Source organism: Barbus barbus (genome assembly GCF_936440315.1).
Source record: "Barbus barbus genome assembly, chromosome: 41".
NCBI classification, from domain to species: Eukaryota; Metazoa; Chordata; class Actinopteri; order Cypriniformes; family Cyprinidae; genus Barbus; species Barbus barbus.
The window spans coordinates 5085530-5111901 of NC_136719.1; the positions used below are offsets into that span (position 1 = coordinate 5085530).

Sequence of the window (26372 nt, forward strand, 5' to 3'; positions counted from 1 at the left end):
AGTATTGTTCATTCTTTATTCATGTTTACTAATGTTGTTAACTAATGTGAACTAATGAACCTTATTGTAAAGTGTTACCTAAAATACTAATGCTTTGATATATAAACGATGTTAGTCAGTTATAATAAAAATAAATAAATGACAGTTTAATTATACCCATAGCTTGTATTTAATAACCAATTTGGCCCCCGAGACCCCCTGTAGAGCCAGTCGTGGTTAAAATGCTGCTCATGCATCCAGCAGAGGCTGAGATAGTCTCTGTCTATCTCCCTCGTCATGCTCTCATTCCCTTCCCCCGGTTTTGTCTCTCTCTCTCTGTCTGTCACCTTCTTTGAACTTCCCCTTCCATCCCCCTTCTGTTCTGTACTGCAGCTTCATAAGGAAAACTGAAGACCAGTCGCTATCTTAGCTCTGTTCCTCTGCAATCATTTACCTGTCTCTGGACGCATAACCCTGCAGCCACAGGAGCGGACGTGCAGCTTGAGATGTAGTCTGCATTACGCCCGTCTGAATTAGCGTCTGGGGACACGGTTATGCCTCCGTGCTGGAGATGAGGACATCTCCTATGTAATAAATCATCGCTTACTGTTAATTAAACCGTCCGTCCGAACTGCACTCCAAGTATGTGTGTGTGTTTATAGCTCTGATTAGGAAAGACGTGTTAAACTGTTTGCATGATTGCGTTTATGAAAGCCATTGCCCCTGATGGCCGTATCCTTGGAAATGATATGACAGCGGAGAAAAGTGGCCTTTACAGCAACACTATTAAAAACTGAGGGACGATGAATCCTCAAACCCAGTGTGGCAAATTTGGGCAAAACAGAGCAGCAGTATTGTGTTGAAATGGATTTTGGCGGGACAGACTGGTTTGTAAAGAAATCACAGACAAGGTCATTGTCAGCGAATGTCCCGCTTTGAGTCTGTGCCAATACAATACTAAATGGAAATGAAATTATATATATATATATATATATATATATATATAGAATTTATAAATGTGTATATATTTATGTGTGTGTGTGTGGTTGTACATATACTTTTGGGATTCAAATTAGACCAAACTATCTTTTTTCAACTGACTTTAAAGTGTTATGACCAGTCTTGAAGAAAATAATTAGATGTCTAACTTTGTAAGACTAAGCAGTTTATGGAACCAGCCCCTACTGTCAGACATAGAGTCACGGCTGGGGGACTATTTTCTGGAGTCTGTTTATAGTTATTTACGGTGTGTTTGTGTAATAAACGATTATACTTAAAGGGATAGTTCACCCAAAAATGAAAACTAGCCCATGATGTACTCACACTCAAGGCATCCTAGGTGTATGTGACTTTCTTCTTTCAGACGAATACACTCGGAGTTATATAAAAATGTCCTGGGTCTTCCAAGTGTAACAGAAGGACCAGGCTCCTCCCAGAGCCAGTTACCCCGATCCACTTCACCTGAGTTTTAATCACCTGCACCTGCACCTCATTATCACCAGCCACATATAAGCTCAGTCACCAGAGTCACCAGTTGTCCGATCTCAGGATTGCTACATGGACCGTCTCTGCTTCCCTATAAGCTGAGTATAACTACCTGCGAATACTTACCTGTCTTTACTTACCTTCTGCCTTGTCCTCTTCCAGTCCTCCTCCTCGTCTGTCCCCGGTGGCTTGGTCGAATCCTCGTATGTCTCTGCCGCTCTGACGCTGCCAAACTCCAGGATCTGTCAAGACAGAGAGACTGATTGTGATTGACATTCCTATTACTTTCACCTCACGAATTGACACTCACCAAGTCCGAAGAATCTGCACGATTTCTGTTTGCTGTTCACCCTGTAAATAAACACCTTGTGATTTCACTTACCTTCTGTGTCCGACCCGTTCCATTACAGAAGATCGGACCAAGACGGCTACACCATGAGTGTAAACGACCCATTTCAGGAACTGGTCGACACTTTGAAACGGGTATTAGCCCATCCGGCTTCACCATCACCACCGGCCTCTGTTACCACACCCGTCACTTCCGCCACCACCACTTCTTCGGCAGTAATGTACGCCAGTCCCATGGCCCGACCAGCGCCCTATTCAGGTGATCCAGAGGAGTGCAATGGCTTCCTTCTCCAATGTACTCTAACTATTGACTTACATCCTCAGATGTTCCTGACCGATCAGGCGAAGATAGCGTTTGTGATCACGTCGCTCACAGGATGGGCGGAGACTATTTTAAGTCAAGCAGGACCCGCCACGCACTCTTTTGCCCAGTTTCTCGCCCATTTTAAAGAGGTGTTTAGCAGCTCTCCTGGTGATTCTTCAGTTGGGGAACAGTTATATAAGCTTCGACAGGGTAATATGACTATTCATCAATACGCCCTGAAGTTTCGCACCCTCGCGGCCGCGAGTGGATGGAACGAGCCATCACTGATAACTGCTTTCCGGCAAGGCTTAAATACCCGCCTGAAAATTCATCTGGCAGCCTACGATGACACCTTTGGGCTAGAGAAGTTTATTCAATTTGCCATCCGCTGCTCCAACCGGATGCGGGCCTGTACATCGGAGACCACGACCGTTACAGCCATTGACACTCCTCCGAGCCACCAGCCAGAGGTTAGACCCATATCTGAACCTATGCAGACTGACACTTTCCATTTATCGCCAACAGAACGACAGAGGCGAATTACCAATGGGTTGTGCCTGTATTGTGGAAGTTCTGACCATAGAATTCAATCCTGCACCCTTCGTCCGCCCAGGCTTTGGGTGAGTGGTATGCAACCTCACATACCCAAGATGAACCCCTTAACTACTTGTGCTAACATTGTCCTTGTAAATCACCTGATGCCAGTCACAGTCCTCTTGGACTCCGGATCAGCGGGGAACTTCATCTCGGGGAAACTCAGCCGGCAACTCCACCTCACACCCATTGCAACCGAAACCACTTACCAGATCCAGGCCATAACAGGTACTCCACTCACCCGTCGCCTTGTGAAATATTGTGTCGGTCCCCTATTGCTGAGAATGGGGCAGCTCCATCAAGAGAGTATTCATTTACTAATTTTAGAGGAATCCACTGTAGACATTGTTTTGGGTCGACCCTGGCTGGTTAAGCACAATCCCGTTTTATCTTGGACCTCTGGAGATGTTCTGAAGTGGGGTACTAACTGTTTCCCGCAATGTTTCCCACATATGCCAAAACCATCTCCACGTCCAGTTGTTGAATTATCTGTGCAGGCCACGTCCATAGAGAGCCCTGTGGAGAAACAATCTGTGGAGGTTCCACCCGACTACGAGGCTTTCAGGGATGTGTTCTGTCCCAAAAGGGCATCTCGGCTACCACCTCATCGGCCATGGGACTGCGCAATCGACCTCGTTCCGGGTGAACCAGTACCACGGGGAAAAATTTATCCCCTATCACTTCCCGAGCAGAAAGCGATGGAGGAGTATATTGAGGAGGCACTCAAACAGGGTTACATCGTCCCTTCCATCTCCCCTGCTGCTTCGAGTTTCTTCTTCATGGCCAAGAAGGACGGAGGGCTCCGTCCATGCATAGACTACCATAAATTAAATCTCATCACGGTTAAATATCGCTATCCCCTTCCTCTTGTCCCTGCAGCGTTGGAACAACTTCGCGGTGCCACCATATTCACCAAACTGGACCTCCGCAGCGTGTACAACCTCATCCGCATCAGAGAGGGTGACGAGTGGAAGACCGCCTTTGTAACCCCTACTGGGCACTATGAGTACCGGGTCATGCCCTATGGGCTTGTCAACGCCCCATCTGTCTTCCAAAGTTTCATGCATGAGGTGCTCTGGGAGTTCCTTCATCGTTTTGTAATTGTCTACATTGATGACATTTTGATCTACTCCCGGAGCCTGGCCGAACATCGCCACCACGTTGCGGAGGTCCTTCAGCAGTTGCGGAAACACCAGCTCTACCTCAAGGCAGAAAAATGTCTATTTCACCAACCATCAGTACACTTCCTTGGATATATCATCAGTCACGGTGGCATCCGCATGGACAAGGGGAAGGTGGAAGCCATCACATCCTGGCCCCGACCCACCACAATCAAGGAATTGCAGCGCTTCCTGGGTTTCTCAAACTTTTATCGAAGATTCGTTGCCAACTATAGTTCGATCACAAGCCCCCTCACTGATCTCCTGCGAGGAGGTAAGAAGTCCCTTACCTGGGATGTGAATGCCACCAATGCCTTCAACCGTCTCAAAGAAGCCTTCACTACCGCACCACTCCTCGTCCACCCCGATCCAAAACTGCCCTTCATCTTAGAGGTGGACGCATCAACAACTGGAGTAGGTGCGGTGTTATCTCAGCAGCAGGGGAGGCCTCCCAAGCTCCATCCATGTGCCTTCTTCTCCAAGAAGCTCAGCCCGGCGGAGAAAAACTACGACATCGGCAACAGGGAGCTTCTGGCCATCAAGCTTGCCCTGGAGGAGTGGAGACACTGGTTGGAGGGGGCAGCTCAACCATTTATCGTGCTCACAGATCACAAGAATCTCGAATATCTACGAGACGCCAAAAGATTAAATCCACGCCAAGCAAGATGGGCATTGTTTTTCACCCGTTTCAATTTCCAAATCTCCTATCGTCCAGGATCCCATAACGCCAAGGCAGACGCTTTATCTCGTCTTGACTCCGAGGAGGATTCTCTCGAGGAGCCCGAAGGTATCTTGCCCTCCAACATCATCGTAAGTCCCATTTCCTGGTCCTCTCCTCCAGTGGTCTCCGACACTCCTCCTGCCAAACCGCCGGGCTGCCCACCGGGTCGTCAGTATGTTCCCAGGACACAACGCACTTCCCTCATCCACTCCTCTCACACTTCACTTGGTACTGGTCACCCAGGGGCCAATGCTACTCTCTCGCTGCAGAGCGATCGCTTCTGGTGGCCGAACATGGCCAGGGATGTGAGAAGGTTCGTTCAGGGCTGCCCAGACTGCGCCATATCCAAAAGTTCCCGTCATCTCCCTTCAGGCAAGCTGGTGCCCTTACCCATTCCCAACTGCCCGTGGTCACACCTAGGAGTGGATTTCATAACTGATCTTCCACCCTCCGACCATAATACCTGCATCCTCGTCATCATCGACAGATTTTCCAAATTCACCCGTCGCGTTCCTCTGCCCGGACTCCCCACTGCCATGCAAACCGCAGAACTTTTATTCAATCATGTATTCCGTTACTACGGCCTCCCTGAAGATATAGTCTCGGACAGAGGTCCACAATTCATCTCCCGCGTATGGAAGGCCTTCTTCGCTCTCCTAGGTGTGACCATCAGTTTGACTGAAGTTTTCAAACCGAACCTCGATAACGTCAGTGGTTTACACAGAACCCATAATTCTTGATTTGATGTGAAGCATATAGTTTAAATTACACCAACTGAACTTAGTTTTACTTCCAATTAACTAAATAATTTATTTTAGCTTAATGACAAGACAGAAAAGTAAACTATTTGTGACCCTGGACCACAAAACCAGTCCTAAGAGTTAATGTTTGAAACTGAGATTTATACATCTTCTGAATAAATAAGTTTTCCATTGCTGTATGGTTTGTTAGGATTGGACAATATTTGGGACGAGATAAAACTATTTGAAAATCTGGAATCTAACGGTGCAAAAAAATCTAAATATGAGAAAATCACCTTTAAAGTTGTTCAAATGAAGTTCTTAGCAATGCATACTACTAATCAAAAATTTAATTTTGATATATTTACAGTAGGAAATTTACTAAATATCTTCATGGAACATGATCTTTACATAATATCCTAATTATTTTTGGCATAAAAGAAAAATCAATAATTTTGACCCATACAATGTATTGTTGGCTATTGCTACAAATATACCCCAGCGACTTAAGACTGGTTTTGTGGTCCAGGGTCACAGTTAAGTCAGATGAAGTATAAAATGTTCTTCAGAGTAGCGACAAGGCATTTGAACGTTTTAAACATGATATTTTTCTTACAAAAATGCATCGATTCGCTACTAATTCTCCCCACGGAGCCGTGTGAGGCACTGTTTATTATGGACGCATGCCCTTTATTTGACTTCTTTTGGACTGTTTTGAAAAATAACACTCATTCACTGCTATTATAAAGTTTGGAAGAGCCAGGATATATTTTTTTTATATAACTCCCATTGGATTCGTCTGAAAGAAGAAAGTTGTATACACCTAAGATGGCTTGAGGGTGAGTAAATCATGGGCTAATTTTCATTTTTTGGTGAACCTTTAAGTTTTGAATAGGCATCATACACTTGCCAACTTTGAAAATGTTAAGGTTAGAAAATGTAGCATTATACAACACTCGAGGATCACACGCTACTAGACTTTCGGCCCTGTGTTTAATGTTCTCTGACTGGACACAATCAAAGTCTGAAGCCTTAAATCAGGGCAAAAATATGGGCAGAAGTGTGTATTCCAGCCTCTATTTAGCGATTTTACTTGTTAAATATCTGTCTTGTTAAATATTTGTAATGGTAGGCTTGGGGGTGTTTGGTTTGAGGAATAACATGATGCAGTATTTAGAGCAGCAGAATTTAAATCGGAGTCACTGGAGGAGGAAAGCGAGGGAGGAAAAGTGTCTTTGCTCTGGGTTTTATGGCTGTTGTAGGAGCTCGGTGTTCTTTGATGAAGCCGCCCGTCTGACCTGAGCCAGAAACTCCCGCTGTTTCCATCAGAATCCTGCTGAATATTATCACACTAATCCCTAATTACCAATCTCTCTTGCTGCAGGGATTACCAGTCTCATCCATACCTCCACACAAACACAGAGGAATAACTTAGAAAGGATCACGTTCATACAAGCGCTAGTGCTTCATAAGCCTCTGGGAAAGGTCAGAGAGGCACAGAGGTCAGAGGTCAAAGATGATCTGCAATAGGCTCTCTGTAATCACTTCACAAGCTCACAACAGTGAGATGCTGAAATTTAAGACTAGCAGACATTTAAGTGTTTCAGTCTATTCTCATCCAGGTACTCTTGTGCAAAAGTAGTGCCCTTAAAAATACTTATGTCAATAATACACTTTAAAACAATATACTGAAATGTGAACTGAATGTAATGTTTTCAGACACTGAACTGCATGGCACTTGTAATAAAATGCCAAAATAGTTAAATTTGTATTTAATGTTACTTCATGCTTTTTATTAACTTAAGGCTTGAGTGTATCTTTATATGTAATTTATGTACATCATTATTTGTTCATTTGTTTCATGAATTTAAATACATTTGTAATGAAGTTGCAATTTAGTACATTTTAAATATATTACATTTAAATATAATATCTAATAACACACTATAGTTAAAATTATAATTACATGTGCTTTAATATGTTATTTAACATCAAAATAAGTGTTTTTAAGATTACTAAAAGATTTAAACTTTAAAGTGAAATTTATAATTTAACATTATTACAAAATTTACTTTTTAATTGTCTTAATTGTGTTTTAAAGCAGTCACGCAAGTGAAATCTATTTAAATTCACTTAAGCGGCTATTTATTTATTCATTAAATATTATCTGTAGTGCTGTCAAACGATTAATCACATTCAAAATAAGTTTTTGTTTATATAATATGTGTGTGTACTGTGTATATTTATTATTACATGCATGTATATACAGGTACATCTCAAAAAAATAGAATATAGTGAAAAACTTAATTTTTTTGTAACTTATTTCAAAAAGTGAAACTTTCATATATATTTTACATTCATAACATGTAAAGACATTTCAAACGTTTTTTTGATGATTAGAGCTTACAGCTCATGAAAGTCAAACTCCAGTATCTCAATATATTAGAATATTTACATTTGAGTTTCATTAAACAAACATCTCTACAGTATAAATTCTGAGTATCTCTTGTTCTTTGAAACCACAATAATGGAGAAGACTGCTGACTTGGCAATGATCCAGAAGACAAACCTTTGATGCCCTCCACAAAGAGGGTAAGTCACAGAGGGGCATTACTGAAAGTGTGGCTGTTCAAGGAGTGCTGTATCAAAGCATATTAAATGCAAAGTTGACTGGAAGGAAGAATTTGGGTAGGAAAAGGTGCACAAGCAACAGCGATGACCGCAAGCTTGAGAATACTGTCAAGCAAAGCTGATTCAAACACTTGGGAGACCTTCACAAGGAGTGGACTGAAGCTGGAGTCAGTGCATCAAGAGTCTCCATGCTCAGACGTCTTCAGGAAAAGGGCTACCAAGCCACTTCTGAACCAGAGACAACATCAGAAGCGTCTTACCTGGGCTGTGGAGAAAAAGAACTGGACTGTTGCTCAGTGGTCCAAACATAAATTAAAATTTAGCATTTCATTTGGAAATCAAGGTCCCAGAGTTGAGGAAGACTGGAGAGGCACAGAACCCAAGCTGCTTGAAGTCCAGTGTGAAGTTTCTGAAGTCGGTGATGATTTGGGGTGCCGTAACGTCTGCTGGTGTTGGTCCATTGTGTTTTATCAAGTCTAGAGTCAATGCAGCCGTCTACCAGGAGATTTTGCAGCACTTTATGCTTCCATCTGCTGACAAGCTTTATGGAGATGCTGATTTGCTTTTCCAGCAGGACTTTAGCACCTGTCCTCACTGCCAAAACCACTTCCAAGTGGTTTGTTGACCATGATATTACTGTGCTTGATTGGCCAGCTAACATGTCTGACCTGAACCCCATATGGGATCTATGGGATATTCTCAAGAGAAAGATGAGAAACAGTCGATCCAACAATACAGACGAGCTGAAGGCTCAATAGTGCCTCAGCAGAGCCACAGGCTGATCGCTTCCATGCCATTCCTCACTGATGCTGGAGTTTGTGCTAAAGGAGCCCCGAACAAGTATTGAGTGCAGAAATGAACATACTTTAAAGAACTTGAACTTTTCTGCTTTGCAAATGCTTTTTTTGATTGATCTTAGGAAATATTCTAATATTTTGAGATACTGGATTTTGACTTTCATGAGCTGTAAGCTCTAATCATCCAAATTAAAACAAAACAAAAAACTTTTGCTTTACATGTAATGAATCTAGAATATATACATGAAAATTTCACTTTTTGAAATGTTATAAAAAATGCAGTTTTTCCCTATATTCAAATTTTTTGGAGATGTACCTGTATTTAAGAAAAAAATGTTGTGTTTAAATATTAAATATATTTATATATAATATAAATTATATGAATATAAATAAATACATGTACATATTTTCAAAATATATACGTGCGTGTGTGTGTATGTGTGTGTATATATATATATATATATACATAATAAATCTACACAGTACGCTCACATATATAAACAAAAACTTTTATTTTGGATGTAATTAATCATTTGAAAGCACTAATTATAGGTTTTTAGAAATGTTCTTTTAAGATCTGAAGTACAAGTGCACATTAAGCACAATTAAAATGAGCTGCAATGACATATGTTAATTAAATATAAATACAATACCTCTAAGATGCATTCTCAGGCATTCTGTATAAACTAAATACAGTCTTTAATATTTTCATACCATGGGTTTATCTACAATACTACATCTCTTATATGAAACCCTTAAACACACTTTAAAGCCGTTTTCTCTGCAGATATGGAGTATTGTGGTCATTTATCACCATGAGACTTTATTCTGCTGAGTTGTTTCCTCAGCACTAAATGAACCAGGACTTTCTACTTGGATATGCTTTTCTTCTCTTTCCCCTACAGAGGGGGCAGATGCTGTGCTCTTTTAATGGGGAGGTTGGATTAAAGGTTTAGTGTTTTTGTCTGAGTGTTGTGTAATTGTTGTGTGTTCACTGCTGTTGTAGATATGTTTAGATGTTATGTTGTGTTAAGTGCTCATTTTAAAGGGATAGTTTGCCCAAATCTCTCATCTTTTATTCAACCCCTAACACTGGTCGCATCCACAATTGATAATAATTCATTATTTTTAGTGCTGTCAAACAATTAATCGCATCCAAAATATATGTGTGTGTGCTGTATATTTATTATGTATATATAAATACACACACATGCATGTATATATTTCAGAAAAAATGTTTATATATTAAATATATTTATTTATAATTTAAATTATATGACAATAAATTTAGACATGTATATACATGTAAATATTTTAAATATATATTCTGTATGCGTGTTATTATTATTATTTAGTCATTTAGCAGACGCTTTTATCCAAAGCGACTTACAAATGAGGACAACAGAAGCAATCAATTGTAGTATTAAAATAACTAAAAACAGATCCAAAACTAAAGGCTAAAACTTTATAAATACTACCTATACACATTAAAAAAATATGTTTTTTATATAAAAATGACAAATGCATACAACAAAATTTCAAAACTTAACATTTAAATGAAAAACAAAAAATAAAGCTAAAAACAATCCAAAATATTAAAGAACAAAAGGTATAAGAGTATAATAATGAGTCTAACATAACACGAAGCCAAACACCAAAAACTATATATATGTGTGTGGTTGTACATAAATATATATATACATACACATTTATAAATTCAATATATATATATATATATATATATATATATATATATATTTCATTTCCATTTAGTTTGTTGAAGTATTAAAATAACTCAAATTAAATAAAACTAAAACTTAATAAAAGACCTATACAGACATAATAAATTCAGACATTAACTAAAATTAAAATAGATAACGAATACAAATCACGACAGTATAGTTTATCAGTAATCCTAAGAAATAACACTGAGCCAAACACACATGCTGAAAACTTACACATAGTAAGAAATGGTTATAAAAACTGAAACAAGTAGAAAAGAGGAGAAATCAAAAGCGATATTATATTTATATATACATAAACATACACAGAACACACACATACAAACTTATTTGTATGCGATTAATCGTTTGAAAGCACTAATTATTTTATAAATTGTTTTTGATTCTCTCTGACCTTTTAACAGGTCCTTGTTGTTGCCTTACATCTATTAAAATCAGCTTATCTTGCTGCTGAACACTAAACAGGTCTTGCTAATGTATAAATGTGGGCATTCGTTTCTTAACCACGTTTTTTTCAGCTTAGTTTCAAAAATGTGATTTTTGGACTTATGTAAAAAAATGTCAAGTTCTTTCATTTCAAAATATCTAACGTGTTAAAATTCAAAGTGGTAATGTTGTCAGCATGTACTGTATGTGTTTGTCCAGGTGAACAGTGCAGACCTGACTGGGCTCTCTCAGGAGCAGAGCCTGCATGCGCTGCGCTGCCGGAGGAACATGAGGTGGGGTCCGAGGAGGAAAGCAGGTGTGCCTGGAGCTGCTGGAGTGACGACGGTAACGACTGACTGCGTGGACAGCGGGACGCAGACAGATATTAGCTTCCAGCACATGGTGACATTAGGCAGACCCGTCCATCACAACAGACCAGCGTCCCCTCCTTCTCCTCCACTGCCGCCCATGCCAGAGCCCTACCTCTTCAGCCAGCTGTAAGTGTTAGGGAACATCACTTTTAAAATCAATGCTGTTTAGTTTGTATTTTGTACATGATGCATATAACACAAAAATACCTAATTAGACTCCTGTTCAGCTCTCTGGAGTCAGTAAAAGTTTTTTTTTTTTAAATGGTCATTTAATCCTGTGATCAAAGCTGAATTTTCAGCATCATTACTCCAGTCTTCAGTGTCACATGATCCTTCAGAAATCATTCGAATATGCTGATTTGATGCTCAAGAAACATTTATTATTATAATCAATGTTGAAAACAGTTGTGCTGCTTCATATTTTTGTGTAAACAGTGTTCTTTTTTCAGGATTTATTTGAAATAGAAATCTTTTCTAACATTATGCATGTCTTTACTGTCACTTTTCATCAATTTAATCCATCCTTTCTGAACAAAAGCAATAATTTATTTCAGAAAGAAATACAAATAAAAATAAATCTTACTGACTCCAAACTTCTCAATGTTGTTAGTGTCCCTTTGACAGAAAATACAAAGGGTTAGATAATTTTTGTGGGGGCTGTTCTTATGCTAACTACAGAATGTCACATTTTATTATTAGCCGTTTCAACACAAATATGTGTTACCAAATAAAAGATCAGCACTTTTAGAGTTCTGTTTTGGGGAGTTTCTGCCTTTCCTCTCGTCTCCAGCTGGTGAAATTCATGTTCAATCAGATTTAAATCTGGAGACTGACTTGGGCAATCTAAGACTTTCCATTTCTTTGCTCTTATAAATTCCTTGACTGAACTGGCAGGGTGTTTTGGGTCATTGTCCTGATGCAATATGAAGCACTTCCCAATGAATCTGGTGGCATTTTCTTGAATATTAGTAGATGGTTTTGTATCCTTCCAAATTCATTCTGCTACTGTCATCATACATTAAGTCATCAGTAAAGTTGAGCGGGCCTGTTCCAGAGGCAGCCATGCACGCCCATGCCATGACACCACCTCCACCATGCTTTACAGATGAGGCTGTATGCTTGGGATCATTTGCAGTTCCCTTTTTATCCACATTTTTGCTTTCCCATCACTTAGATAAAGGTTCATCTTTGTCTCATCTGTCCATAAACACAGTTCCAAAACTCTTCTGGCTCACCTTTGTGCTTTTTTGCAAACTCTATTCTTGCCTTTCTATTTTTGGTGCTGGTCAGAGGATTGCATCTTGCTGTGTAGCATCTGTAATTCTGTGTCAAAGTCTCCTGAGGACAGTAGATTGTCAGAGCACCACCCCAGCTTTCTGGAAGTTGTTGGTGATTTTACAGACACGTCTTTTAGGGTTCATTTTCACAGCTTTCATGATTTGTCTGTCATCAACTGTTGTTTTCTCAGCCGATCAGGTCGTTGTTGGTTGCTGGTGGTTTCCAAACTCTAGATTTCTCCAATTCTCTTTGTTTTTGCTAGAGCTCTAACTGACTTCCTCTTTTCTTTTAGCATCCAAATTTCTTGCTTTTCTCTCAAAGTCAGCTCCCTCGTCTTCATCCTGGTTTGTGTGTGTCAGCATCGAATGCAAGATTCAGAATACAGAAGTAATTGATATAACTTATACGACACATTCCCTGCTTTTAATATCTGAATAATTAATGCAACAGGACACAGCTGATCACTTAGAAAGACCTGTGAGGCAACTGCTCCAATACTTATGCTCACATCAGATAGAGGGATGAAACTCTAAAAGTGCTGAACTTCTTAGCTGGTAAAACATCTATGTGTTGAATCACCCAATAATAAAATGACATTCTGTAGTTTTGTCTCATATTCATCTTTTAATCATATTTGTAAATGTCTTGACTCCACAGCCAACAGAGCAATTTTGTCTGTTCCAATACTTTTGGAGGGCACTGTGTATGTATGTGTGTGTGTGTGTGTGTAATACTTGTTAATGAATCCCAAATGTATAAAACCTTGTAAATTATATTACATTATATGGAAGTACTTCTTTTTTTAAATATAACATATATATATATACATATAGTGTTCTGTATGTCACTCTAGTGGTTAATGATATATTTTGCTCTTTGACATTGCGCTTCTCCTCAGTCCTCCTATTGACCACGTGTACTACGACCCAACGGACTACTTTGACATTAGTCAACATGAGGTGGACAGACAAGATGACCTGGAGTATGAGGTCAGCACTGTCTCTTTAAACTTCCTCTAAGTTTAAGACTGAAATGCTGCTGGAGAAGCACCTTATCTCTGTTCTTTAATTCTCTCACTATCTGGTTTTCTTCAGGAGGTGGAACTGTATAAATCTTGTCAGCAAGATAAACTGGGTTTAACTGTGTGTTATCGCACCGATGATGAAGAGGATCTGGGTATCTACGTGGGTGAGGTGAGAAACGGGGAATAATGGGAATCTGCTGACCGATGAATTATGAATGAAGGCTGAGGGAGGACCTATGCCCTTCTGTTTCAGCATTAGATAACTCATTCATTTAAATAAAATGTCATATTAAATCCAAAACACTGTATTATCTCTCAAGAATCAGTGTAAACACAAGATAATTCTACTAGAGCGTGACAATTACAATGCATTTACAGCATGTTATTTAGATAACAACTGTATATTATCAATTTTGGATGCAACGTAAAAATGTTCAAATTTGAGAAAGCTCAAAAATCTCCTGAAGCTGGTTGCCTTAAAGTTTTCTCAACTTTTGATGTTTTACAGTGTGCTCATAATAGATATATTTTTCAGATATCCGTCTTTTTTTTCCTATTAGTTAATTTTTATCATCACTTTTGTCATAGACATACATGTGACATACATGGACATACAGTTACTGACGTTCGTACTGTACTGTAGTAGATGACATCAGATTCATCCAAATGTTTCTCCGCAAGTAACCTGTAATTTTGTGCTTCATCTGCTAGAGGACCTAAAGTTGCATAGTTTTAATTATTTGGTAATGAGCAGCTTTAATCTGTATTTAACCAGAACATTCCTTAAATATTGTCAGAGTAAGTCAAATATTCTGTGTCTTGTCGTTGCAGGTCAACCCTAATAGCATTGCTGCTAAAGATGGCCGAATCCGTGAGGGAGACCGAATACTGCAGGTAACTGATCGACTTCCTTCTTAACACAAATTAAGTTGAGGCTTGAACAGCATTATTTTTAATAGTGAGCTAGTAGGGAAAAGATGCACTTTTACAAATTCCTTAAGATGTTTATCATTCTATTAAAATAAGAGTGATCATAACCTTTAACTTAATTATTTAGCACTGCCCTGAGGAACATATTTGACATAACATATTTAAAAACTGAAATTTGCATATGATTCTAAAAACATTTGACTTCTTCAGGCATCAACTGTTTGCAGCGTTTTGTGATTATGAGTAGATTACATTTAGCAGCTTCTTTAGGAGACTAAATAAAACAATTCTACAATAAAACAACAAGCTCTCATTAAAAATGCTAGGCATCTTGCAGGTTAGCTATATACACTTTATATGTGACCCTGGACCACAAAGCCAGTCATGAGGGTCAGATTGTTTTTTTTAATTGAGGTTAATACATCACACAGCTCTCTGTTGATGTATGGTTTGTTATGAGCACAATATTTGGCTGAGATACAACTATTGGAAAATCTGTTATCCGAGGGTGCAAATTTTTTTTAGAAAATCGCCTTTAAAGTTGTTCAAATGAAGTTCTTAGCAATGCATATTACTAATCAAAAATTTAATTTTGATATTTACAATAGGACATTTACAAAATATCTTCATGGAACATGATTTTTACTTAATATCCTAATGATTTTTGGCATAAAATTAAATTCAATAATTTTGACCCATACATTGTATTGTTGGTTATTGCTACAAATATGACCGTTTTTGTGGTCCAGGGTCACATATGTGATGTGAAATGATGCTAATGTGTATCTGTGCTCAGATAAATGGGATGGATGTGCAGAACAGAGAGGAAGCTGTGGCCATCCTGACCAGAGAGGACAGCACCAACATCTCTCTGCTACTGGCACGACCAGATATTGAGGTGAGACTCACCTTGAAGTTATTGGAATAAACCATAATAAATACTGTAGGCGTATATTTGCACAGTCAGATATGATCACTCGATTCAATTAAGTTAATTGCTTTGGCAGTGTTTCCTACAGAATTGTCTGATTGCAGCAGGGGAGTGTAATTGAAAGACATGCTGTCGGTTTATTGTCTTTGAATGGTTTTGAGGCGCCCAGCCTTTATCTCACTGCATTCAATTCAAAGTGTGAACTCATAACTCCAGTAAATATCATTTATTTTGCTGTGGATTTAGTAGTGGCACAGCTCCACTGCCAGAAAACAAACAAACTGTGGTTTGGTGAATGATAAAGTATTACTGAAGCCATTAACGGCAACACATTTGATACTCAGACATTACGTGAAGTGTATTATGGTCTGCTTATTCAAGCAGTAACAGACAAATGTGTTTTAGTGTACAGGTGGACACATGGCTTCATTCTGTTCTCGGTTTACAAATGAAAGCAGACAGGAAAGGTCAGAGTAGGACAGAAACCCCGACGAGGAAATAAATAGAGAGAGGACAAAAAACAAGGAGAGACAAGGACACACAGGGTCGGTTCGGCAGTCTTTTGTTCTACTCAAGGTTACGCCTGAGAGAGAAACACACTTAGGACATCCCATAATACACCATTTGATTTAATTTCCTTCGACAGATTTCCATGGCAGACTTCGGCTGTGTTCGGAATGGAATAGCAGCTGCTGCTTACTGAACACTGTATATGACACTAAAATAAATAAACGTAGGCATTATTAATTTAGTGATGTCAAACAATTAATCGCATCCAAAAGTTTTTGTTTACATAATGTGTGTGTGTTCTGTGTATATTTATTATGTATATATAAATACACACACATACATGTATATATTTAAGAAAAACATTAAGTTTATTTAAAATATTTATATATATCAATTATATGAATATAAATATATACTGTTGTATATACATAATAAATATACACATTATGCAAACAAAAACTTATTTTGTATGCGATTAATCGTTTGACATATAATTTTTGATTGTATAATTAGTGATATATATATATATATTTATATGTTATCACATGGCCACATTACATTTAGGGTTAACTACGTGACATCCATTCATCACATTGGAAATTATATTCAATTTTTATCGCAATTTTGTATAAAATACCTTAAAATTGGCATATTAATTATTGCAGAAACAGTTTAATTCATCACAATGAAATTGAAGGTCAACTTGAGTGCATTGCATTGTGGGATATATAGTATTCCATGCAGGGTTCATGATTGAAAACGGCTCATTTTGATAAGGTAAATAAAATCAGATGACAGAGCTACAACAGAGCAAAGAGACAGAATCAAAATCAACAAACAAGTTTGTTTAAATGAACACACAAATGATGAACAATGTGTGACTCTCATTGCGTGCGAGTTTCTTCATTGATTGGTCATTGTCTGTCAACATGCTTTAACAACCAGATTGATCATCTTTAGTCCATGTGGAAGCCATAGCAACAGTCCGTACCCCACGGGTAAATATTTAAATAACACATAACGCAAACCCCAGAGGAATGAACCAGTTCATGAATACAAATAGACCAAGTCTGAGGCATGTTTATGAAGTTCATTTAGCATGATGCTATGTGACACAAAGCTGTGCAAGGAAAACAAAGTCTACATATTATAATAGTCCTGATATATTAAGTATAGAAAGATGCTGATGTGGAACCCACAAAGACAGATATTTAGATTTATTAAAATGTACAAGTCTATAGTCTATGTCTGAATAAAACTCATTTGGGCCCGGTTATAAAATAAAATTACTGGTTAAAATCTAAAATACTGTCATATGTATTTATGAATTTGGTTATAAAGCAAAAATCTAATTGTAATTTTTTAAGAACAGTTAGTGGAAAATGATTAAAACCAGAGATGAGAATATTCTACAGATTCCACAGTCTTTAGGATTTGGGGTCAGTAGCACACAAGTGTGTGTGTTGTGTGCTATATGGGAGCTCCAGATGGTGTGTGTGCCCTTGGGCCAGTATATTCCCCAGCACAGGTGGCTCATTTGAGAAACCTCTCACGTTTAAATGTCTCCCACAACAGATGGGAAGATCATTTACAGTATCCAGACTTGGGCTTACTCAGACAAACACTGCCCTCTGCTGCTCAAACAGGGATGTTTTGATGTGTTTGCTGCTTTAGACTAGTGCACGTGTGTCAGACTCAGGTCCTGGAGGGCAACTGTCCTGCTTTTTTTTAAAGCTGGTTTAGGTGTGTTCAGGGCCGTTTGAAGGAATTTGGGGGCCCCAAGCAAAATGGATATGGAGGCCCCCCGCACGCACGCACGCACGCACGCACGCACGCACGCACAGGAACCACAGCATAGCCATACAGTTTCAATTCACTCACACTTTATATAAATAAAAAAGGTTTACAGTGCAAATACTGCTGTTGCATATACTGTGCATAAAATTTGAACATTTTCAACAATTGAACATTTGCAAAAAACACCACTGTACCATAAAATCAAATATACATTAAAAAAGTGCACAATAACTAAATCCAACATACTGAAAGAAAAGATGGTAACACTTTATAATAATAACAATCATTAATAGAAGGTAAATTGACAGTTAATTAATCTTTAGTCTTTAGCTATGCATTTACTGAAATAGCACTGTGCAGCTGTTCGTCCGACTGTACTGTATTTTATTTTTCTAAACTGTTTTAATTATTCTTATTTCTTTTTATTATTTTAATTTCTTCTATGTAAAGCACTTTGAATTGCCATTGTGTATGAAATGTGCTATATAAATAAACTTTTTACTGTTAACAAACAATGAAATTATAATTAAATGTTTACTAATTATTAGTAGTGCTGTGAGTCGACTACCAATGCTTAAAAACATCCCAAGCTAATGTTTGATGCACAGCATTTATTGTGTGGTTTTCCTAAATAGATTATCACAGTGGAATAGTTAGTATAGCATGCTATGCCACTTTCATCAAAACCTATTACAAAGCTATAGCAATGTCATGTCATTAAATATGATAAACAGCGATTCTGGAACAGATCTGCGTCTTCCTTATCCCGTTAAAAAACATATTACAGTATGTAACCATATTCCGTCCGTTCAAAAAAAAAGTTGCTCTAACTGTTCGTTACAAGCAGCATTTGCTGTCAGGCAGGTAGCTTAGCTAACATACATAAACATATTTCTGCTAGCCTACCTGCTGCAAAATTGCACCATTTGTACAAGACAAGTAGAGCTATTTTATGTTTGTAATTTATCACTTACCACTGTCTTGTTTTTTCTTATCCTCCTCTTCCTTTCTCTTCTTTCTTTTTTGGCTTCCTGAAGCATAATTCCGCTTCATGACTGCCGAGGAAGTTTTGTATTTTGCCGGCAGCAGAGATCGCGTGGTTGGCTGGCTGCTGTCAGCGAGGGGGGCCCCCTTGAGGGGGATCCCGATAACACTGTCATTGCACTTTACTGCATTCACTATCAATGGGGCGCTCACACAGTTTGTCGCTGCATTTTATTCTTAACCAGTCGTTGTCTTGGGGCCCCAGGCCAGCTCGGGGCCCCAAGCAATTGCTTGGTTTGCCTGCCTTGTCGCGACGGGCCTGTGTGTTTAATTAGGGTTGGTGCTAAACTCAGCAGGACAGTCGCCCTCCAGGAACTGAATCGGGCATCTCTGGACTAGTGGATCCCAGCCATGTACAGGAGAGCAAATAGTACACATTTTACATGTTTCCTTAGTCAAACTCACCTGATTGAGTTCATCAGCTCAATAGTAGAGACTCAGAGCTGGGTAGTAACTGAGTATATGTATCTGGATTACGTAATCAGATTCCAAAAATTAAGTACATATAATTACATTTTAAAATACTCATCAGACTACAGTTACTTTTTATTGATTACATTCTCCATCATTTTTCTTTTTCATCTTTTTCATGTTCCTTTATAAAATAGCTTACCACTTACGTTCAGAAAGTCTTTCAGTTTTGTGGGACGTTCAGACAAAGCCCAGTCACAGCATTTGACCACTGGAATTACAAAAAATCATTTCAGCTTTAAGAAGTGCTTCAATATTGCATCAACTACTGATGAACACACTTATTTTTATTTGAATTATCACTCAGTGGGTTAATTAACCATATATTACTTAAGTCCTTGGAAGTCTTTTGTCTTTTCAACACATTCAGATGCACAAATTCACATTATTTCTTACTTGCATGTAAACTTTTGTGTCATCTGAACCTCTTTCACCTAATATATTTACTTGAAGTACCACTGTTAAAATTAATATTTTAATAATTATTACATTGTTCAGGGTTCTCTGCTGTTGGTTAATAGTCACATGACATGCAGGTAAACAAATAAATTATTTCATTTTTTAGTAAATATCTTTGTTATTTTAAAACTTTCATTTAATTTGACATCTTTATGATTTAATTAATTATTAGCTTTTCATTAAACTCACAAACCCCCTGCAGTTCTATGAACCTCAGTTTAGGAAATCTTAACGTAATATAATGTTTAATGCATTTCATGTTGTTAATAACAATGAATGGAATATTTTCTTACTTTTTGTATTTTTATATAATTATGGTACAAGATTATCCCATTTAAATCATTGCTAAAAGACTTAGGTCTAAAGTAATCTAAAAGTAGACCGATTATATTCCGTAAAATGTGTAATGCAATGGATTACTTCACTAACCACAGTTTGTAAGTAATCTACCCTGAGACTGAGACCTGAAATGGGTGTGTCAGACAAAAGATTCATGCAAAATGTGCATTGTTGTGAAGTTGAACCGCTGCTTTACACCAATCAGAATGTTGTTGTTTTTTCATTACACATTTGTGACCCTGGATCGTAAAACCAGTCATAAGTAACACGTATATTTGTAGCAACTGCCAACAATACACTGTATGGGTCAAAATGATCGATTTTCCTTTTATGCCAAAAATCATTCAGATATTAAGTAAAGATCATGTTCCATGAAGATATTTAATACATTTCCAGCAATAAATATATAAAAATAAAATCTTTGATTCTCAGCCAAATATTGTCCTATTCTAACAAACCATACATCAATGGATAGCTTATTTATTCAGTTTCAAATAATAATTTTTTTATTTACCCTTATGACTGGTTTTGTGGTCCAGGGTTTTACTATTTTTTTCCTCTTTGCCTATTTTGTAATATTCCAAACATGCATTCTTTGGCAGAATGAGGCTGATGATCTGGATTTGGAGTTGGGCGTGGGCCTGGATCTAGAGGACTTGGAAAATGTCTCAAACTCACCCAGTCCTCAGCACCGAAGGAAAACCAGCTCTGTGCTGAGTGACATCAATGGGATCCGTGCGGGTCGGCCCAACTTATGGCACACTGCGCTCAATAACAGCCAGGAGCTGGACAGCGGGGTGGGTCGCACCGATGAAAGTACACGCTGTGAAGAGTCCTCCGAGCTGGCTGATGATGTCACCAGCGCATGCACGACCAATGCCACCAATACCCCCGGCAGTTTGCGCAAGTTTCGTGCTGCTCAGCACGGATGGGAATTTCACTACAGCAACGACTCACTGCTGGGGCCAGATGGGGTGGGAGCGGTGGATCACGGGGCTCCTGAATCACTGGGCTCGGCGACGAACAGAGCGCTGATGCCAGGGTTAACTGAAGAGGAATATGAACGCTACCGAGAGCTACTGGAGATCCGCTGCCTTTACGAGAAGAACGGAAATGCGCTTTTTCTTTTGGATGGAAGGAACCATGGTGGAGGAGGTGGAGGTGATTTTGCAGGAGCAGGCGTTCCTGTAGACATGAATTGTAACGAGAGCCTGATGCAGCACGAGATTGCTCTTCTAGATGAGGAAATTCGTCACCTGGAGTTTAAGTGGCGCAATGTTTTGCGGGCTCAAAAGATGCAGCAGTTGCGCCAACGCTGCCTAAAGGTCTGGCCAGCTGACGAAGAGGACGACGAAGAAAAAGGAGCAAAGGCAAGGTGTGGAGGTGCAGAGGCGATCCACCATGATCTATCGGATATCAACGAGATCCCAGAAAGGGAACGCTCTGATAAAGAGAGCACAAGCGCTTATAATACCGGCGGGGAAAGCTGCAGAAGCACGCCTCTGGCAAGTGAGCGATACCCTTCGCTGTCTGCGGCCGGAGATTCCAGTGCCTCTGCAACCATGCGACCTCGGACGCCCCGTCACAGAACAAGCACAAGTAGGGATAAGAATCTAAACGTACCATCGGATGCCAAGAAAAAGAGTGAAGAAACAGCGGACAACAAAAACTCTAATCCAGCAAGACTTCGGTCGCTATCCCGGAATGGCGGGAGTAGTAAAAAGGGCTTGGATGGAGCACGAAGGGGGTCCCACGCAAATGGAACTCTCCCTACCGGGATTGCGAATGGGGGAAGGAGTGCAGAAAACAGTCCATACCTGTCCCGTCGCCGCTGCAGTACCTCCCTGCCTCAACGCTACCAGAGTTGCATGCAGTTGAGGGACATTTCTACAAACGACAGTCCAGAAGTTAGGGACGCCAGTGAAGAGGTTCCTTCTCACTCCAATACCTTAACTAGAGACTCCACAGCTGCTCCTGCAACTTCTTTGATTATACCTCCTCCACTGCCTCCATCTTCACCTCGAATGGAGTGGAAGGTAAAGATCCGCAGCGACGGCTCGCGTTATGTCGCCAAACGCCCGGTAAGAGATCGTCTGCTAAAGGCTCGTGCCATGAAGATTCGAGAGGAGCGCAGTGGGATGACCACGGATGATGATGCAGTCAGTGAATTGAAGATGGGACGCTATTGGAGCAAGGAGGAGCGTAAGCAGCAGCTGTTGAGAGCTCGCGAGCAACGGCGGCGCCGTGAGTTCATGATGCAGAGCCGACTGGACTTCTTGCGGGAGAAAGAGAAGGAACAAGACTCTGGACTTCAAGGACAGGCTTCCATACTTGAGCTGAGCCAGAAAAAGAGCATGAAGAAACGCAGTCGACGCATCCTGGACAACTGGATCACCATTCAGGAGCTCCTGGCACATGGGACCCGTTCTGTAGATGGGAAGAAAGTGTACAACCCTTTGCTATCTGTGACCACTGTTTAATAATTGGTGTGAATTGAGACCTTTCAACAAGGAAAAAGTAAAGATATTTGGATTACAGCGTTTACCAATTATTTGCGACTGTCCGACAAAGATGCCTTGCCGTTTAATCAAGAAATGTTGATGATGAATATAAATGTACAAGACAGAAAGGCTAATGGAAAATGAATGTAAATTTTTCATAATTAACATGAACTCTGGGAGCATCTCTCTGTTCCTTTACATCGCTTTGATGCTTGACTCTCAGACTGTTACGATGAAGTGGTGGTCTTGAGCATTACCAAACCTGATTAAAACGATTTCTTTCAATCTGAGAACATTTCATGTTAAGAGAAAAAGAGGAAAAAGTTCAGGGGCCTATTGTTTGAACTGACTAGTAGTCATCTCTCTTTTGTCAAGACTAGTCGTAACTTTTTAACTTCATAACTAAGGTTAAAAAGCATATTAACATATTGGCAGTGTTCATGAAACTGGCCCCAAATCTCATGTCTTTTGAGGACCCAGGTGAAAAACAAGTGCACTTCCATAATGTACTTAAAGTGATCTATTTTTGGACGCTAATTTTGTACTTAATATACTAAAATGATTCTTTAGTGCTTCGTAAGATAAACTTAAGATCATATAAGTGTACTCAAATGTGTGATTTTGTAACGCCATGAATATGAACTAAAATGCACTTTTAACATACCATCTCTGTATTTAAAAAATGTATTTAGTCACCACTTGTAGTACACTTGAGTGTTCTAGTGTATGAAACATGGTTCAAGTGTACTAATCACACATTTGAGTACACTTATATGATCTTAAGTTTATCTTACGAAGCACTAAAGAATCATTTTAGTATATTAAGTACAAAATTAGCGTGCAAAAATAGATCACTTTAAGTACATTATGGAAGTGCACTTGTTTTTCATCTGGGGAAGTTAACCCCTGGTGATTGGTTAAGAATTTGCTGCTGTTGCTTTGGCTAAATATGTGTGGTTTTCTTTACTGGTAAATATAAAAATTTGCAAAAGAATGAGCCATTACTTAAATGCTGACTTATTGAGTTCACAATTTTAGAAGCACATCAATCCATTTAACAAAATAACCAAAAAGCACATTGACAAAGTACAAAAGCAGGACATTTTCAGCACACAAACATATGCACAACACAAGGTAATGTCAACTGTCAAACGCTGACATTGTCCAAAAAAAAAGAAAATGATTTGATTGTATATTTTTTTTTGTGGTACATTTGTCAAATCAGAAGTTTTCACTCTTAAAATTATTTTGTTGTCAGCTTGCAACACCACATTTCAAACGGGCTCTTTGATATTGTAAAAATATTGCATGTTGTTGTCTGGGAAATGTTTAAATTATGTTGTGTGAAACTGTCGAGTGACGATTTTGCTGTGTCTTCTGTAATACTGGTCAACAGGACATTCATATATTGTGTCCAAATGTTCATTTAACATCTTGCAGGTCTAAAATGAAGGAATTTCTGCTCCTAAATGTTTTTGAATAAAACTTTTGCAACTTCAATATCATCGAGTTTCACCCATTATTTGCTAAAAGCTTGAAACAGTTCAATACAAAAATCTAATGTAATTCAAAACACTTCAGCACACAATGGCTGTGTTTAGCACGTTTACACTAAACAAAATGAGCTGAAGACGTTTTGTAAATCAAATAAAAATATACATGTAATATTCTTCTTTTACCACTTAAAGTCCTGGATTAAATAAAAAAACGACATGACACTGGATACATCTCTTCATTTATTGGATGTACAATTATGAAAAATAATAATCATAAAAAAGACTGGAAGCCCAAGATTATTTACAATCGTTCTTTGATTCTGTGGCAAAGTCTCTCAGAGAGTCCATTGTCAGTCTCATGCTCACTTACATCATGATATGTTGAGCTTTAAAAAGACGTTCCTCTCTAGATATGACAAAAACATGGCCGAAAAGTTAAAGGAAAAAAATACATACAGTACATACATATACATATATATAGAGAGATATCTATAAAAGCAGAATCATTCGAGTATCAAAAGACAGACCACCCAGGATTACTTTACAATTCGATATCGTTTATATTTTAATCATTTAGCCAAGAATATGATTCGAACTGTCACTGTTGTATATGCTAACGCGATTAGTTGTGCAAACACTGCGGCTGTTACAGGTGCTAGCTTTAGCATCTGCTTGTATTTAGAACTGTACCCATTTTTAACGTACCATGTTAAAAATTACGAAAAAAAATAATCTAAATAAAAAGTACCAGACTTAAAATCCTTGTAAACTAGGGCTAAATGAATACAGGAATACTTCCCATCTACACCTCATATTTATGCATTATTACCTACACAAAACATAAGCACAGGTTCGTCCGTGACAGATGACTATGCAAATTTAATTTTTTAAACCTTTTCATCTGTTTCGTTTTTATTTTTTAGACATACCCTGCTTTCTGCAGCTTAATTATTAAAGAAAAGACAAAACTCTACACATAAAAACAACTCGCTGTTGTTTGTAGTGTCACATTAATGCAATTATTTTGTATAAGAAATCACAGTATACGTGTAAGAGTGACTACAAGTACCAGGATCTGGACTGTACCATTCATTAACTTATCATAATAGTGTACCATAAGACGTCACAACACAGAGTATCTCCCACTAATCTGGCACCGAATTTCTGTCCGTGACCTTCAAAAGCCAAGCCTTTCCTATTGAAACTCGCACGGTAGTTCACAAGTCTTATGTTTGAATGGTCTTGCCCGTATCGTTTAGCTTGACAAACATTTGTACTAAAGCCTGTTGGTCACCTGACTTAAAATACTGACAGTAAGAATTAAACTTACGGATGGATTGATCTTAATTGGACATCAAAAGACAAGACTGTTCTCTATAATCAGTGTTTTGCTGAACTGGAATCAGTGTTTCTAAATTACTGGATTTATTTTCAAAGTTATCAGACAAAATAAAAGCAACTACACTTTGTGAGATGAAAGACCATCAGTTTAGACGACAAAATCACAGACAAAACAGGAGCGTGTCGACTGTCGCTTCACAATAAAAATAAAACAAAACTCACAGAAATCAAAGCAAAGGCAACGTCAACACCGGCTCTTGTTATTGCGGGAGAATACAGTGACTGCTGTGTTTCCAGTGTTTGAAAACTTCGTCAGAAATCGGATTAAAAGGGTTTTAATTAAGTGTGTTAAACTGGACGGGATGCTTTTTGTTTGTCTTTGGCTCGCGTGTTTGTGTTGAAAACCTGCTGATGGATGCGAGGAGTTCAATGCAGGAGACTTCTGACACTTACATGGATCTATATAAACACACACACACACAGTCACGCACAATACAAGTGATGTTTCATCCACAGTCATGCTGTCATTGGCATCCCAACTTTCCTTTCTGTTTGGCATCCGACACAGCGGTCAGCTACAGGGAGACACACACCGGGATTAAAACAAATCAAACAAATGTGGGATACCATTTACAATGGATCTGACGAAAGTTTAAAATGAAGGTGAAGGGACAAAGACGCTGTTGTGCCAAACATTTTCCCCTAAAATCATCTCTCCTTTGGACCTCAAAGACTTCGTTGGCTAATAAAAACTGGATATTCTTGGTCGCCTGACTAGAAATCATACATTACCATTTGCTGATGTATGTCGTCTTGCCCAACTGTCTGAATATTCAACAGTATTCTTTTCACTCAGAAATACAGCAGATTAAAATGGACTACAAATACCATTTCATGGTGACTTTTCAAATATATATAACATATGCTTCACATACAACTGAAGTTAAGAAGCA

At 38.7% G+C, this 26372-nt stretch overlaps 2 protein-coding genes across 6 annotated transcripts in view; one reads left to right on the plus strand and one right to left on the minus strand.

Annotated features, from left to right (window-relative positions):
• The window catches only part of LOC306861060 (PDZ domain-containing protein 4-like), a gene marked incomplete at both ends in the record, with an annotated part of 38368 nt that extends 15807 nt beyond the window's left edge, over positions 1 to 22561 (plus strand). Inside the window, 7 exons of the mRNA XM_079403129.1 lie at positions 9665 to 9709; positions 11147 to 11424; positions 13475 to 13565; positions 13671 to 13769; positions 14432 to 14494; positions 15327 to 15428; positions 20684 to 22561. Coding sequence (XP_079259255.1) covers positions 9665 to 9709; positions 11147 to 11424; positions 13475 to 13565; positions 13671 to 13769; positions 14432 to 14494; positions 15327 to 15428; positions 20684 to 22561 — 2556 coding nt within the window. The remainder of the gene's footprint in view (positions 1 to 9664; positions 9710 to 11146; positions 11425 to 13474; positions 13566 to 13670; positions 13770 to 14431; positions 14495 to 15326; positions 15429 to 20683) is intronic.
• Positions 22562 to 24305: 1744 nt separating this feature from the next.
• The window catches only part of LOC306860417 (ankyrin repeat and SAM domain-containing protein 1A-like), a gene marked incomplete at its 3' end in the record, with an annotated part of 108767 nt that continues 106700 nt past the window's right edge, over positions 24306 to 26372 (minus strand). For all 5 annotated transcript variants that reach the window (XM_079402126.1, XM_079402129.1, XM_079402131.1 and 2 more), the window contains one exon: positions 24306 to 25994. In XM_079402126.1, the coding sequence (XP_079258252.1) occupies positions 25991 to 25994 (4 nt within the window). The remainder of the gene's footprint in view (positions 25995 to 26372) is intronic.